Raw genomic sequence first — 17,338 nt, 5'->3', positions numbered from 1 at the left:
AGAGGAGCATTTTCATTTCTTTTTTTAAACATAATACTATTTTAATTCTCTGCCCCACCCTGAGCCTGGTTCTGCCGGAGGATCCTTCCTGTTAGAAGGGAGTTTTTCTTTCCCACTGTCACCAAATTATCATCTTAAAGAAAGAAAGAACACTTTAAAGAAATCATTAAAAGACAAAAATTACCATTAACATGTATAAACATTTCGGACCACAACTGTACATCCATCTTTTATACTATCTGTGATTCACACACCTGTCTTGGTTGTTTTAGTGGACCACAAAATGGTTTTGTAATGGTTTCCAACCTGAGGAGCATCAATAACTCTTTTTCCAAAATCCCCAAAACTCTAATTTTTCATGTCACCATAAATCTCCACTAATGTGTCACCTTCAAATTTACTGCTAAACTTGTGGGCAAAAGTACTTGATCCTCTAACAAATTTGTAATATTGGCAAATTTTCGTCAGTAAATAAATCACTGAGTATGTCATGCTTTCTCTCAGTTGTTTAGTTGGGTTTTCTTTAATTCTGTTTTTAGAACCTTTGTCTTTTGGTTTATAAAGTAATTTAGAGAAACATAAAAGCTTGACAAACTTTGAAGTAGCACTATAGCTTTATCCTCTGATAATCTATGCAATAGGAGAATATTGGTTTATAATAGCCATGGTAATACATAAACAGGCTTTGATTGGAGCACTTATTATTCCTTCTGTGTGGGTTCATGCACTCAGACTAAGTGATTTCTCAGGGACTGCACTCTGCTTCATTAGTGAGCAGTTTGTTGAAGGACTGTCACGTTACTCAGACAACTCTCTTTCATTCTAGATCTGTGGAGTCCACTGCAAGCAGGACTCCCATATCAGGCTGTGGTACAGACTTTCATCCACACGCTTCTGGTCTTCGGGGCACACGGAGGCATCACAGCGTTCAGTTTTTCATAAGTTGCCATAGCAGTAAAGCTCTTCGTCTTCAGCTTAATGATTGCAGGAGGAGTGTAGTCTGCTGAAACAGTTGCACAGTTCACATGGGCACGAAAAGGCACATGTTTGAAATGTTGCCTTTCAGGTACAAAAAAAAAGAAGACACAAAGCAAATCAAAACACTGACAAAACCTTCACATACAACAGTGAACATATTCACACTGCTTGCCTAGAATTGAAAATCAATCTTGGTATAATCAATACTTCATCAAATAAAGCCTGGTTAATATAAAAGGGGCTCAATTAGCATTTTAGCCTCTTTTAGCTCATTGTTTTGGCTTTGTGGGTTACAGCTTTGCTGTTATGCCCCACTTTGACCATTTATATAGAGCCATTTTCAGCTAACACTAAAGGCTGTTGAAAAAGCATGCTGTACTATATCTGTCGTGCTTTAAACATTGGAGTTGAGCTCTTTAACATAGGGAGTACTTAGTAGCTAAAGAACCACATATTTCCCCCAGGAAATGATAAAGACCTTAACAGAGCTAAAAGAAAAGCGGATACTCAGTAAACAAATCAAGTGAATGTTAATGTTGCGCTTTATCTTCAGGCTTTGTAAAGAGGTAACTTTTTTCTAACACATGAAACTTCTGAAATTATTTAAATACAAACTCAGATGAACAACAACATGTGGAATATTAGTGTAAGCAAAATGAGTAGGCAGTGTGTGTTAAACCAAGTATATCTCATAATTCAGTAGCTTGTAGAAACACCTATAGCATCAATAATTTAAACTTATCATAACTACATCAGTTGTAGCAATTTTAACCCCCTCTTCTACTAGTTGTTTCAGCTCATTGAGGTTTGCAGCCATTTTTTTATATATTGTCTAACCTTGGGATGAAATTGTTGGACGTCCACTCCTGGGAAGATTGACAGCTATCTAGAATTTGTTCCACCTGTAAATAACGGTTTTGTAGAATGATGGACTTCAGTTTGTTTTTTGTTTTTAATGGCCTTTAACCCTTCCCAGATTGATGGGGAGTAATGATTGCCTCTCCAAAAATCATTCCGATGTCTTTCCTTTTTGGCATTGTTGTAATGCATAACTTACTGTTCCAGACAAGCAGACTGCCAAAACATCTGCTTTTATGGAGGTGCTCACACTTGATGATCATAATCATGTGCATTTGATTATCAGGAGCTGGTTGTTTCTTAATCTCTTCATTTCATATTTTCCCCATTTTCCTGTATGATAAATGACTGTCATTGTAGCTCATCTGAGATTATATTTACCTAATTTTAAGAACTGCTGAGGGCCAGAAGATGTTCTGATAACAGGTGATATTTTATTTTTATATTTTATTATATTTTAGGTGCCATTTTTATACCTTGTTGCTCTTCCTCCAAATGAAGAACAGTTAATGCAGCTGTGTCAAATTAAAACTTAAGGGGTAAATAATTAAATAAAATGACATGTAAATGCATGTTGATATCTGATAATGGAAATATAAAATTTCATTTTTTTAAAATTAATGTAATTATGAAATATATTTGTTATGGTTTATTTAAACTGTAGATTATTAGCTGGCTCTATTGTAGGGTCATTATAAAGCGCCTTGACCTTACTGTTAGTGTTAAATTCAACTGTATTAAAATTCAGGGTTTTTTATTCCTTATATAGCTTTTTAAGTTCCATTTTAGTTACTTTTACTTCCAAAAAATATATAGATTTTACATTTTCTGTATTTAGTCATGTGATTTCTACATGTTTAGTTTTTTACATGATATAAAATAATAATAAGCACAGGCGCACAGATGTTCACAAACTTCACTGCACTAGCTTTTGTAGGCTTAAGTCCCTTAATGCTCTTCAGATATGTGAAAATAAAAATTATTTTCTTTGTTTCTTGAAAAAAACAACCCTTTTTTTTTTTTAAACCTTTACATAACATTTTTTTTAAAAGGAAAAACACGGTAATAGAACAAAATTACAAGTAGTACGACTTGCACAGGAAGTCTCGGTCATAATTCGGTATGTTGAAAATGCTGAACCAAAAAAGTTTCTTGTTTGTTCTTTGATTTCAGTCAGTGGATCAAAACTCCCACTTTCTGACCTGTATGATGAAGTACAAAGATGCTGTATATACTTCAAGGCCTGAAATCTGACAAGTTTGTGCCATGCTGCTTCTAATCTGGCCTGCACCCAGCTAATCAGTCACTCTGCCTGATATCACACATTTCAGTTCATGCATTTGCACTGAGAAGCATTAAAATGAGTGACAAAAGGGTGTTTTTACATCACACCCCATTTAATATACCTTCAGGCTTCAGAATGTTTCCCTCTTAAAAAAAGTGGTATGAGATTCAAATCAGCTTGCGCCTCTTTCCCTGCAGTTTCCTTCTTTCTGGAAGGCTGAGCTCCGTTCCTCTGCCTGCGAATAATGAACAGATCCTGCATGACTAACCAATCCTTCACTGATGTTGGTTAGCTGTCGATGGATACAGCTACAACCATTTCTAACCACAAATAAGTCTGTAGAGGGCATCGGGGAAATGGGTAGAAGCGCACATTTCATTCTTCTGTTATGAATTTCTGCTTCTGAAAAAAGATCACGAGATCATATTTCAAAAAGTCACAAACACTGTGTTAAATCGTTCTGCCTAATGGCCTCCAATCCTCAGAGGGTCCGATTAAAGAGGTTCTGCAGGGCTTCCTCTGTGCTCTGCAATCTGTGGCTTGTTTTGTGTGAGTGACTGAAGCAGCATTAAGGTCCATATTAAGTCGCTTAATTATTAGACTCATTTTGTTTTGAATCGTGAAAAGAAAAGTCCAGCACGCAGGAGTGAGTTGATTTTTGTTTTTGTTCTCGTTTGTGAAGTTTTGTTCAAGTTTTCAGTGCCTGATGAATGAATCTAGAAATAAATCATAGAAACGGCCTCTGTCTATAATTAATTAATAATTATAAAATATAATTGATCTTGTTACGGTTTTCTTTTCATTGGAGTGAGAGGACTAGCCAAGTCTTCCAATTCTACACGCTTTTTATTCTCCCTTTTTGACAAATGTGAACAAATCCAGGCTCAAGAAACCATTCAGGTTCTATATTTGGATTCTCTGAGGCAACTATAGGTGTGCCACTGGCTCTTGTGACAAATATTTAATATTCGTAAAGCACACAACTGCACAAAACATCATGAATAAATTGTTAGTTTTCCGTATTAATACTTCCTATGACCTCATTTCCACCAGAAATCTCCTAAAGACATGTCTGTGTTAAATTCTGGTTCTTTTGGATTCTTTCAGGCCAAGAAAGACACGGCTCAAAAGTGGTCCTTTTACTTTAAAAATGATCTTTATTTTACATATCTGGATATGGAGACCTGAACACAAAACACACTACCCCAGGTCTGAAGCACAAACGGAAGCCTAGTTATTTATATACTTGCTCTCTACGTCACACCACACTTTAAGTTTCGATCAAACAGCCTAGTTGGTTTCACTTTCTACTGCAATTACCATGCTTCTGCAAAGGCGTGCAGTTTCCTGTCAGCCTGCAACCTAATTTTACACTGAAGTCTGGGCCTCTCATAAAACACACTAGTCAGCATTCAGATTATATATTTTATTTCCTAATATCTGTCAAAAGGAACCACAATCCATTTGCACAATTACCGAATGATGAGAGTGACACGCATCAAAGGTCCTGCCTCGGAGTGAAGTGGAGAATGGATCCCGCAAACCACAACCAGTGCCATCAATCCAACACCTGAAGAAAACATAAATGAAAAAGCCACTTTCATTGGCAGTACTGTGTAAACTGCAAGTCTTACAGTTGTGTTTTTACAGTACTCTATGCAGTCCTGTAAAAAAACACTAAGTAATGGTTTTCTGTCTTCAGCTGGACTGGGTCTATTTCACATGTCAGATGACAAAAATTCACTTTCCATGGATATGAATTCAGGAGTGTCTTGAAATTTCGGCTTGCCCTTTGGCGTGCTTTGAGTGCAATAAGTTACTCACTGAATCAATGGTAAAATTAGACTGTTTAAGTGCACTTTTTTTTTGTTTTGTATTGATTTATACCTCTGTCAAGTCTAAAGCTTTACATCTTCTTTCTTTTCTTGTCTCTTAACCACAAAACCTGGAGAGAATTTTTAATGATTTTGGGTTTGTCTAAAGCTAAACAATTAGGAGTGAGCGTGGCTGTGTGATACCGCTAATCTTGTTTTTAATGCCAAGTAACACCCAAGCTGATATCCCCATTGCCAGTAAATGTTTAAAAAGTTTTAAAAAAATATAGACTAAACCCATTTAATTTTAAATCATCTTGTTAGTGTAGGTGCTCTTTACCCTGGGCTGGCAGACAGACTGAACTTCAGTACACGGCATAATAAAACTAACTTATATTTGCTGTACCTCAGTACACTGATTCAGTAAAAGGACTAGGTGTTACAATCCCTGATAATGCATTGCTTTAAATGGAGAAAATCTTGAGGGATGGCTGTTATGAGGAAAGGCAGCCCAGAAACGTTACCACTGGCACACATCGTTGTGTGCCTCAACTTTTGGTCTTTTACCCAAGCTTATCTGCCATTTTTTCCTTCCTTGGTTAGGTTTAGGGATTAGAGCTCTGATGTAGATTATCATATTAAAATTTGGGACACATCGTCAGTATTTGACCTTGGATTCATCGGGTGTTTCGGACATTATCACAGGACACCCTCATCCAGGGAGGACCTGCCAGGGTTGATCAGGCACCGGAGTGTCACTGGTTTATGTTAAATTGTTATTTCTCTTCTTCTTTCTTCAGTTTAGTTTTCTACTGTTTATTTTTGTCTATCTATTCACTGCAACTGAGAAGTAATACTTACCTCTTTAACATTTATGGAGCGTCCAAATCTGCACTAACTACTGTAAAAGATCAGAGGAGAAAACACAGGCTTGGTTTTTAATTATATTGTATTATAATGAAAGAAATGCATGATAAAATAAGTAAATAATGCCCTAATGAATATATATACAGTACTATACAAAATTATTAGGCACCCTTCACTTCTTTTATATTTTGCTTGGAAAACTAAATATAGTGATTTCTCGAAATATTTGCAACACACTTAAAACACATATCCATGAAAAGACAGAAAGTAAAGGTAATAACATTTTTATGAATTTGAAAGTCAATATTTGGTACAAGCACCTTTACTCTGGAGAGGACAATCAATTCAATTCAGTTCTTTTAAAAAAATTTTTTTACCCTACATCATATATTGAAAATAAATTGACCCTGATTCGCAACACATAAAATGCAACCAAATAAAACAATCTTGTAATATCCCCCAATATTGCTATAGGGTTGAAATTTTTAAATTAAAGGGTTAATAATGACGGGAACATTAACTCATAAAACTGTAGCCTGGATAGACACAGGTTGCTTTGCTGCAGTCAGTGATAATTGTTGCTTTTTATCAGCCCTCTCTGTGTTTTTCCTCACTCTCTCTGTGCGGGCATGAGACCAGACTACTGTACATCATGAACAATATGTAATCACCCCTCACCCTCCACTGACCCCAGCACCCACCTCCGCCCCCACAGGCTGGTCCCACTGGATGAGTAGAGGGCTGAATTTCTTCCCCAGCACACAACTAAATACACATTTATGTCCAATTACTGAGTTTAGATATGGATTTTTTTTTTTTTTTTAAATTAGAATTGATTCTAAGACAGGAATCTCGGGATTTGGAAACGTCAATATTTCAGTATCAATCCACCCAGCACAGCCAGATTGCAAATAGACAAGCAGACCTTTATATTATATCACATTGTTAGTGAGGGCATGTGACAAATAACTTGTCCTAGATGGATGTAAAAAATAAATAATAATAATAAAAAAACAGGGCCCCTTTTAATGAACAGTGAACATGTTTGAGGCTGTGATTGAGCTGTCTGGTGTGAGTGAAATCTGCAGATCAGTCCACACTTTATTCAAGACTCAAGTGTCAAAACTGATCTGAGGTGGAAAAAATCAGAGATTATTTCACCTCATGGGAGCCTGTTAAGAAAAAAAAAAGGTGTCTCGTGGTACTAGATGGAAGAAAAAAGCCTTGTATTGTTGAGATTCTTTTCAGTTTGTGTGTGTTCTCGTGTAGAGGCGGTGGTCCAGCCAGGTCTTATGACACCGCTAGGATTCAAGCTGAGCAACATGCTGAGCCTCATCAGAATGTGTGGTGGTGTCGGCGTGGGCGTGTAGAGGCCGGTTAAACCGCAGCTCACCGACAGCAGTCTCTGTTCCTCACTTGGTTTCTGTTTACTAGTATTCCTGTTTTCTCTGCCTCTCCTGTCTTTCCTCAACCTTCACGTCAGTACGCTTCAGTTTATTTAGCCTTTATTTAATCAAATACACAAATTTAAATATTTTTTCTGAGACCATAGAGTAAAACTGCAGCAATTAACTTGACAGAGACAGTATCAATTAGTCGAGCTACGGCTACATGACTGAAAAGCATGAAAAAATATTTCACACAAAACAAATTGGAAACAGTGAAAGATGGTGTTGCTGTGGACTCGCTGAGAGGACAATGTAAAAAAAGTGCTGTGTACCGTTTTCGGTTTGGTAAATAATGGTAGTACTAAAAACTGTTTTCATACGACACCATAGGCTGTGACAAACACCCAGAAAAAATGATTTGCTTGCGGCATCAAAACCAGTGACAGCAGTAGATTCAAAGCTTTCCAGCTCTGTAGTTAAAATCAAATGTTAAACCCTCTGGAAATTTAGATTGAAATAGTAAAAATGCATTTGTGATCTCACAGTTCAGAGCCTCATTAATCATCACAGAAATCAAAGTGAGGGGAAAAAAGTCCAGAAATATTGAGAAAACCTAGTTTAAAATCGGCTTATTTTACTGATTTAAAGTGCCTACATATCATAGCAACACTGGATCACCTTAAATAGACACTCACCAGCCACTTTGTTGGGTACTCAGATTCAACTGCTTGTTAATGCAAATATCTTATCAGCCATCATTGCGTGGCAGCAACTCGGTGCATTTAGACGTGTAGACACGGTGAAAACAACCTGCTGAAGATCAGAAACAGGGAGCAAGGTGATTGAAGCTGGTCTGAATATTTTAGAAAAAGTTGATCTGCTGGGATTTTCCCACACAACCATCTCTACAGGGAGTGCAGAATTATTAGGCAAGTTGTATTTTTGAGGGATAATTTTATTATTGAACAACAACCATGTTCTCAATGAACTCAAAAAACTCATTAATATCAAAGCTGAATGTTTTTGGAAGTAGTTTGTAGTTTGTTTTTAGTTTTAGCTATTTTAGGGGGATATCTGTGCGTGCAGGTGACTATTACTGTGCATAATTATTAGACAACTTAACAAAAAAAATATATATACCCCTTTCAATTATTTCTTTTTACCAGTGAAACCAATATAACATCTCCACATTCACAAATATACATTTCTGACATTCAAAAACAAAACAAAAACAAATCAGCGACCAATATAGCCACCTTTCTTTGCAAGGACACTCAAAAGCCTGCCATCCTTGGATTCTGTCAGTGTTTTGATCTGTTCACCATCAACATTGCGTGCAGCAGCAACCACAGCCTCCCAGACACTGTTCAGAGAGGTGTACTGTTTTCCCTCCTTGTAAATCTCACATTTGATGATGGACCACAGGTTCTCAATGGGGTTCAGATCAGGTGAACAAGGAGGCCATGTCATTAGTTTTTCTTCTTTTATACCCTTTCTTGCCAGCCACGCTGTGGAGTACTTGGACGCGTGTGATGGAGCATTGTCCTGCATGAAAATCATGTTTTTCTTGAAGGATGCAGACTTCTTCCTGTACCACTGCTTGAAGAAGGTGTCTTCCAGAAACTGGCAGTAGGACTGGGAGTTGAGCTTGACTCCATCCTCAACCCGAAAAGGCCCCACAAGCTCATCTTTGATGATACCAGCCCAAACCAGTACTCCACCTCCACCTTGCTGGCGTCTGAGTCGGACAGGAGCTCTCTGCCCTTTACCAATCCAGCCACGGGCCCATCCATGTGGCCCATCAAGACTCACTCTCATTTCATCAGTCCATAAAACCTTAGAAAAACCAGTCTTGAGATATTTCTTGGCCCAGTCTTGACGTTTCAGCTTGTGTGTCTTGTTCAGTGGTGGTCGTCTTTCAGCCTTTCTTACCTTGGCCATGTCTCTGAGTATTGCACACCTTGTGCTTTTGGGCACTCCAGTGATGTTGCAGCTCTGAAATATGGCCAAACTGGTGGCAAGTGGCATCTTGGCAGCTGCACGCTTGACTTTTCTCAGTTCATGGGCAGTTATTTTGCGCTTTGGTTTTTCCACACGCTTCTTGCGATCTTGTTGACTATTTTGAATGAAACGCTTGATTGTTCGATGATCGCGCTTCAGAAGCTTTGCAATTTTGAGACTGCTGCATCCCTCTGCAAGATATCTCACTATTTTTGACTTTTCTGAGCCTGTCAAGTCCTTCTTTTGACCCATTTTGCCAAAGGAAAGGAAGTTGCCTAATAATTATGCACACCTGATACAGGGTGTTGATGTCATTAGACCACACCCCTTCTCATTACAGAGATGCACATCACCTAATATGCTTAATTGGTAGTAGGCTTTCGAGCCTATACAGCTTGGAGTAAGACAACATGCATGAAGAGGATGATGTGGACAAAATACTCATTTGCCTAATAATTCTGCACTCCCTGTAGTGTTCAAAGGGAAGGGTTTGAATAGAGAAAATATCCAGTGAGCTGCAGTTACTTTGGTGAAAAAGCCTTATTGATACTAGAGGTCAGAGGAGAATGCATTCTCAAATAACCACTAGTTGCAACCAAGGTTTGCAGAAGAGCATCTCTGAATGCTAAAAGCATCGTAACTTGAAGCAGATGGGCTACAGCAGCAGAAGACCACACCGAGTGCCACTCCTGTCAGCTGAGAACAAAAAACTGAGGCTACAATTCAGGCTCACCAAAATTAGACAACAAAAGATTGGAATAACCTTATTTGTCATGAGGTTTATTGATTTCTGCATCAGCAGGTGGACGGTAGGGTTAGAATTTGGCTAAAACAACGTGAAAGCCTGCCCGAGTACTGCTGCTGATCATGCCGATCCCTTTATGACTGCAATGCACAATCTTCTGATAGTTCAAAAAGTTCAAATCATCTCAAGCTGGTTTCTTGAACGTGACAGTGAGTTCACTGCACTGATATGCCCTCCACAGTCACCAGATATGAATCCAGCAGACCACCTTTGGGATATGTTGGAACAGAAGATTCACATAATTCATGTCAGTTGAGTTTCTAGCACCTCGTTGAATTCATACCACAAAGAATTATGGCAGGTCTGAAGAAAAAACTTGGTACCAGCAAGGTGCAACTTACAAAGAAACCAGGAAGTGCAATTTATTAATGGCATGTTTACATTCTGCCTCATTTCCAACTTCATGTTCGGGACTCAGGAGGAGGGGAAAGAAGGCGCAGCTGCAATACAGATAACCTTGCATAATGTATACTTTCCTGGGTAAAACTATTTAATTGGTCTTTGGTTAAATGAGTATGCCAAGAGTGGGAGTTTTTTCTTTTTTTTAACGATCGTCCACAAAACATGAATTCCCTGCTGATTTTCTATGTAGAAAATAGAAATAAAAATAAAAGACTTGGGTCAAGTAGAGGTAAAAAATGTAAACAAAAGGCCGACATGTTGTCAAACTTTAATGGCTAATGTGCCATCAGAGACAGCACAATCAATAACAGTGGGGCAAGGAAAGAAAAAAGAAGTGTACAGTTTGGTGACAAAAAATATATCCGTATAAAATGTTTTATGCTTTTTTGCTATCAGCTCAAATGCAACTTGACACTGATTTTTAGTTGATGTATTTTAAATGTGTGTTAAAGCAAATTTTGATGACTATCGTGTACAGACGAGCTGGATTATATAGACGGAAGGCATCTGAGTTTACACTTGCTTGAAGTGCGATCAGTGCACTGTGTGAGCTGACAGAGAAGGTGGTTTTTTGAAAGCTTAATACATCCAGCCGGTTGCCTGATTTATTTATTTTTGAAGTTATGATGAATAAAACGGTGATATTGGGAAACTCTGCCACGTAGAAACTCTGTTTGAAATGTGAAAAAGTAGACTTTGTTTTGTTTTTCATTGTGCTCATTACTTAAGAAAACCATCCTGCAATGTTAAAATGAAGGTCATCTTGTGTTTTCTGTTTTCCTAACTGAAAGAAAGAGACTCCTCAGTAGAAGAGTACAGCCACAGACATGTTGCTCTATAGTTACAAGCTTTTGGATTTGCTTAGAGCACTTAAATAGAAGCTGTTTGGAGTCCAGAAGCAATGGCTAAAATACAAGAGGTGTTCCATTTAGCTGCGTCAATTAGACTTATGGTGTTACTGCCATGTTCCTGTACATGAACACAAAGAAACATTCAATATTCATTTGGAGCACGGCTAACCTGCATCACCTGGAAGGCTGGTAATCTTCTTCAAGCCCTCGAAGCCCACTCATCGCTTCATGTAGGATGTTCACGGTTTATTTTATCCGGAAATAAAATGGATGGCAATTTCCAAAATTGCACCTCTATGCTAAACAGAATATCAAACCACAAATGTATCCACTGTTGGCCTCTTGGTGTGCACCAGCAGTTCTGGTCATCCACTCTTCTGATGATGGGCACGTTTTATCATACTATCAACATGGATAGATCTAAAGATTATAGTGTTGGTGTTAGTTGGCACAGAAAGTGCACTACTTTTCAGCTGATCACGAACACTGTTTACAGTAAGCATCATTTTTCAGGCTTTTGTCAGGGGATATAAAACATGTTTTATAAGGACTTTAATGTTAACAGTAGAGTTTATTAATAATATTTAAAATAGTTCCCTGATAAAAACTATAAATTTTAACTGTATTTTATTTGCAGTTGTCCTGTTACCTTTATTTCACAGTAGCTTCATACCTTTGACACTGTGTAAAGAATTCTTTCCTCCCATCTCTGCAGATGTGATTCACACAGTGGGGCCGATTGCACAAGGCGGAGTTGGAGAGGAGGAGAAGAACGCGCTAAGATCGTGCTACAGAAACAGCCTCGAGACGGCGACCGAAAATGGTGCTCGTTCTGTGGTGAGAATGAATTTGAGACAGCAATTTGAACTGATGCTGAAAACGGGGTAACGCAGGAGGATTGAGAGGTCAGGTTAAAAGTAAAAGAAGGTAAAGAAAAAGAAGCACTGAAGACTGTGACACACGAATAAAGAAGAAATCAAAAGAAGCGAATACAAAAGAAGCATTGGTAGGAAGAAAAAAAGGACGGGTGAAGCAGTCATGACTGTATGACAGGGTGCTATAGTTAAAAAAGAAACCCAAGCCAGAAAAAATGATCGCATTGGATTTTTCAAAGAATACAGTGTTCAAACTGAGATGGATGGAGGAAGGGGAAAAGAGGTAGGAGTGTGAGTTGTAAGAAGGTAGCATGAAACACACCAGGCATGAGGTTTCACAGAGAACGAAGTGTTAAAGCCAAAGAAAAGCACCAAAGCAACATGAAAACAAAGTCAGAGGTGCAATTGAAGAAAACAGGAGCATGGAAGCAGTGTGAAGATTCATGCAGAACATTAGTAGCTTCGCTAGTAAAGAACAGGATTTGAAACAGACTTAAATGCATCAGTTGCAGGATTTTTTTTTAACCGAAGTTTTCATAGCAACAGCAATTTTCACAAAACTTCAAATTATTTGTTTATTGTAGGTGTCAGAGAACCTGTGAGGCATAGTTGCCTTCACCCTGAGTCTTAAGCTGTGCAGTCTGGTTAAATGAACAGATCTGGAGACCTGGGGAGCATCCAGACATCTGCTTGTACTGGCATATTTGACAACAGGTTGGAAATCTGCCAGACTTGAAGTTTACTGGCTGCTTGACTCAAAGGAGAACCAGTGGTGTTGCACAGACTTGGCAAACACAGACCTCACTGACTAACAGTTATAATCCTTTTGATTTTTAATATGTATTTATTTCTGTTAATAGCTGCATTTACCTTCTGCTGTGGTCTCTTCTTGTCATTGTTTTTTCATTGCTGGTGAGTCTGCCAGCAATGTAAGCAAAATCACCTACAGTGCAGGAAATAATGCATGACTTAAATGTAACTGTTGGCTCTGCTGCAACTTTATACTAAAGTACAAGTCGACATTGTTCCAGTCTGTCTTAAAAACATCCGCCTGCTTATGCTTGTCTGCTTGTCCAATTTAAGAAAAAAAAAGTTTTTGGTTTTGGCAGTTGTCCTGCGGTCCAAAGCAGCTGCAAAGACATGCCTCTTTCAATCAGATGCAATCTAAGTACTGCGGAGACAAAATCCCCAGTTGTCTTTGTGCTGTGAAAAAATGCTTTCAAAGCTAATCTGAAGTGATTAATTGGGCAACTTAGAGAAACTAAATCCAAGGTTAAATACTTTCAGTACCAAATTACCTATTTTACCTTGCCGAGATGCAAAAGAGGGAATGTGGTGCTAAATAGACTTTAAACAATTCCCTCGCTCACATTCGCTTTGTCGGGAACCTGAAATAATGAATCTGCTGCAGATTTTTTGCAGCTATTGTTAATAATGAGTGCGGACGGGTGAGGACAGGTGAGAGAGATGGAATAAAACGATGATTCAAACTGGAAATGTCATGGTTCATAGCCCACGTGTTAACTCACAAGAGGATGGTTTTTAAGACAACACAGACAACACAGTTAAAGGCATTCAGCTGCCAGAACACAGCAACACTTACTGTGTAAAAAGCAGTGTGAGCTCTTAGAAGAGGGTGACAACTCTGTTTACCTGTTAACTTTTACCTGTTTGTCCTGTTGTTTGGGAAGGATCTCCCACTCAATCACAGCATTGGTGGGGAAAAAAGCCCATTTAGCGTTGTATTAAACTAATATGACACAATTACAAGCCCACAATCTGTCTAGCACTGCAGCAAGTCTTCCATTCAAAGCTTCATTTTCACCAGCATCATTAAAAAGTAGCTGTTGCAAAAATGCACCAATTCCACAAAATCGTGGACACAAGAAGTTTTTTAAGTTCTTTTCCTAAAGTATACCGGTAATAGCTTACGGTATAAAGTGATTGTTTCCTCAGTGGCTGTCTGTATACCCACCATCGTAATTACTGTAATGATGTCTGATTAGTGTTACTAGCACGGCCGAAGCTGACGGAAGAATTCTTCCCTGCTCGGCCTCGTCAGCAAACGATGATCAACAGTTTGGTCTTTAAATAGATGTGAAAGTCAGAGGCTGAAGAAAGGCTGCCATAAAAAACAATCAAGAGAAAGACTCCATCGGGATCCAGCAGAGAGTGTGATTTCTGTGCAGTGCTACGTGTGTGTACGTGTATGGCTGCCTTTGTGAGGACCAGTTTGTTGTAGACCTTGAAAGTGAGGAGATTTGGGGAAAGTTGCTTTTTGACACATCGTCAAAGGTTTAGACCCGGATTTAAGCTTCAGGTTTAGCGTCAGGTTTGAGTTATGTTAAGGGTTGCTTCTAGGGCTTTGGTTTATGCTAGTTAAGGTTAAGTAGAGAGGATAGGCCATGCATTATGTCACCGAGTGTCCTCAGAAGGATAGACATACAGAGAGTGTGTGTGATGATGATGATGAGCTCTTCAGAAAGTTGTCAGATCTTTTAAAATTTTCCCCATTTTGATGTGTTTCATGCTCTTCTTCAGTTCATGTTCTCTCATCAGTCTGCACACAGTACTCCACAATGTCAAAGCAAAAACAAGGTTGTAAAGTGTGTGTATGTTTTTAATTAAAAGAGTGAGTCTTTTTTTCCATTTTGTTTGGAGCCTTTGTCATGATACACGTAATTAAGCATCCCACGTCTATCAGTGATCCTTGAAATGCCTACAGCATGATCTGTCTTTTTGAAGTCATTGGACAAAATCAGGAAATATATACACATACCAGTTAAAATAAAGTTTCCAAAGATCTGCGAGATGGGTTTTTGTTTTTTTGTCTTTTAAATGATCACTTTTCGATGTAGTTTTTGTGCTAAAGCACTGTCAGGGTGCATTTGGTTGAATTTGGTTGAAAATGAAAGAAATCTGGAACCACCAACACTCATCCTGTCAAAATCAGGAATAGGGGAAGAAGGCATTGCGTGAACAGGTAACCAATAATTCAAAGGTCATGATAATTAGGATCCAGAGTTCCTTTATGGAGATTAGATGTGTCTAAAAGAAGGGCAGCCTTTGATGATGCGTTCTAGCTGTCAGGCCTTGGACCAACAGACTGCTTTGTCAGATACCTGACTCTTATACTTCTGGTCTGATGAAATAAAGATTGAATTCTTAGGCCACAATTCCCCACGCTTTGTGTGCAGGAAACCGGACACTGAGCATCGCCTAATTAATACCATTCCTACAGTCAAACACAGTAATGGCAGCAGAAGATGGATGCAAAAAACACAGAGCAATACTGAGTGAAAACCTTTTCCACAATAAGATTTCAGACTCAGGCAGAAGTTTACATCTTAGCAAGAATATAAAGCACATTACCAAGTAAACTCAGCTCTGGTGTGGGAAAGTCAACCAAAAGTCTGGACCTGAAGGAGCATCCCAGGAGACACTTGAAAACGCCTGTGCACCACTGCTTCCCGTTAAGCTTCACTGAGCATGAGAGATTCTGTCAAAATGAAAAGGAGCTTTGGAAAAGAAAAGCATGCCAAATTTGTGGGATTATTCCCAAGAACTCATAATGCATTGCTGCAAAAGGTGATTTAGCAAAGTACTGAATCTACTGTCTGAACACGTATGTAAAAGGAGCGTTTGATTTCTAAATGATTTTGCTTCATCATTATCATGTGTTGTGTTTAAATTGGAGGGTGGATTGATTGAATGCATTAGAACATAACAGAGTGACACAAGGAGCTGATAAATGTTTTAAATGTGAGCTGCGGCACATTGTAACTTGGTTTTTCCTCTTCACTCTGCAGGCTTTCCCTTGCATCTCAACTGGAATCTACGGTTAGTGCCTTCATGTGTGTGTCTCCTCTGTTCCTACACTTTGTGTTTGTGTGTCAGTTTTCTATCATTTATTTCACATTTATTGATCACCAACAACACTTCCTCTCTGCTGTCTTCATTCACTGTACACGCTGTGTGCTCTCCATCACACGCTTGTCAGTCTGCCTGTTTGACCAGAGCGCCGAGCCTCCGGGTGCCGCTTGTCAAATGATCTCCCCCGACCCAGAGGTGGTTCTCAGATTAACGCCTTGGATTAAGAGCGGCAGATTAAGATAGATTAGGCCGGAGATTGTGTTATATTGACTGTAATCCTCTTCACGCTGGCAGGAGAGAGTCAAGGATAGTGCTTAAACACACCCCAGGGTGGCTTTGCTGTGAGGGCTAGTTGTTGACACCTCTCTGTCATTGCTGGAAAGAGGAAAAGGCTAAATTCCCAGTTGACTCCAGGTTGTCTTCCTCCCTGTTCTGCTTGTTTGTCATTGTCCCGCTGTTTCTTTCCTCTTGAGTGTTTTGTAGGTCAGGGTGTTGAAGCAGTAACACAAATTATGTAACTTTAGGAGGTATAAGCAGCTTGTGTCTCTACAGACAGACGGCTGCAATTGAAAACAAATCTGCCATCTTTAAGCCATAGTTCCACACAGAAAACATACCAGCGTATGAGTATCATTTTTGTTTTTCCCAATTTCGTTAGATTACAGAGTGTATAAAACACTGATGAGGAGCAGTTAATGCTTTAATAGGAATTAAGTTACAGCTCTAAAATATGAGACCATTCTTTAAAAATGATACTCATACGCTGGTATGTTTTCTGTGTGGAACTATGGCTTAAAGATGGCAGATTTGTTTTCAATTGCAGCCGTTTGAAACTGAATAAATCACTGAACTCTCCTACTGCTAAACCAGACAGATTACTTTTACATGCAAAGAAAAACAAAAGTACCAATCGAAAGCTCAGACACACCTGAGGGCAGATATGTTTCTAATTATTTGTGCGTCACAGTATCAGAACATTTTATGTTTAATAAGATAACGTGATGCACAAATGCACAAAATTACACTCTTTTGATTGTTGTACAGAGTGAGCATGAAGCCAGTGTGATTAAAAAAAAAAAAGTAAATTTCTTAAAATATGTTGAAAATTTATGAGAATATCAGTGATGTTTGCTTTGGAAGATCAATCGTTTAGTGGCTTTACAGGTGCGTCTGTGGTTTAGTTTTCTTCTCACTGGCTATTGATGATTCATCGCAATCGTTTATTTACTAGTAGAATAATCCAGGACCCCAATACACATATGTGGTACAATTTCCTGGATCAGCATTAGAAAGAAAGCTCAACCTACTGTGTTGTAGGTCACTGACGAATTCAGCAGATGT

The 17,338-nt window shown here is 38.6% G+C and overlaps 1 protein-coding gene across 3 annotated transcripts in view; it reads left to right on the top strand.

Moving 5' to 3' along the window:
- The window catches only part of macrod1 (mono-ADP ribosylhydrolase 1), a 148,967-nt gene that overhangs the window by 116,747 nt on the left and 14,882 nt on the right, over window positions 1-17,338 (top strand). For all 3 annotated transcript variants that reach the window (XM_026143656.1, XM_026143655.1, XM_026143653.1), the window contains 2 exons: window positions 11,965-12,086; window positions 15,934-15,964. In XM_026143656.1, the coding sequence (XP_025999441.1) occupies window positions 11,965-12,086; window positions 15,934-15,964 (153 nt within the window). The remainder of the gene's footprint in view (window positions 1-11,964; window positions 12,087-15,933; window positions 15,965-17,338) is intronic.

This window comes from Astatotilapia calliptera, chromosome 2, assembly GCF_900246225.1.
Source record: "Astatotilapia calliptera chromosome 2, fAstCal1.2, whole genome shotgun sequence".
In the NCBI taxonomy this organism is placed as follows: Eukaryota; Metazoa; Chordata; class Actinopteri; order Cichliformes; family Cichlidae; genus Astatotilapia; species Astatotilapia calliptera.
The sequence above is the reverse complement of the archived record's forward strand: the minus strand, read 5'-3'. Positions and strand labels throughout refer to the sequence as shown.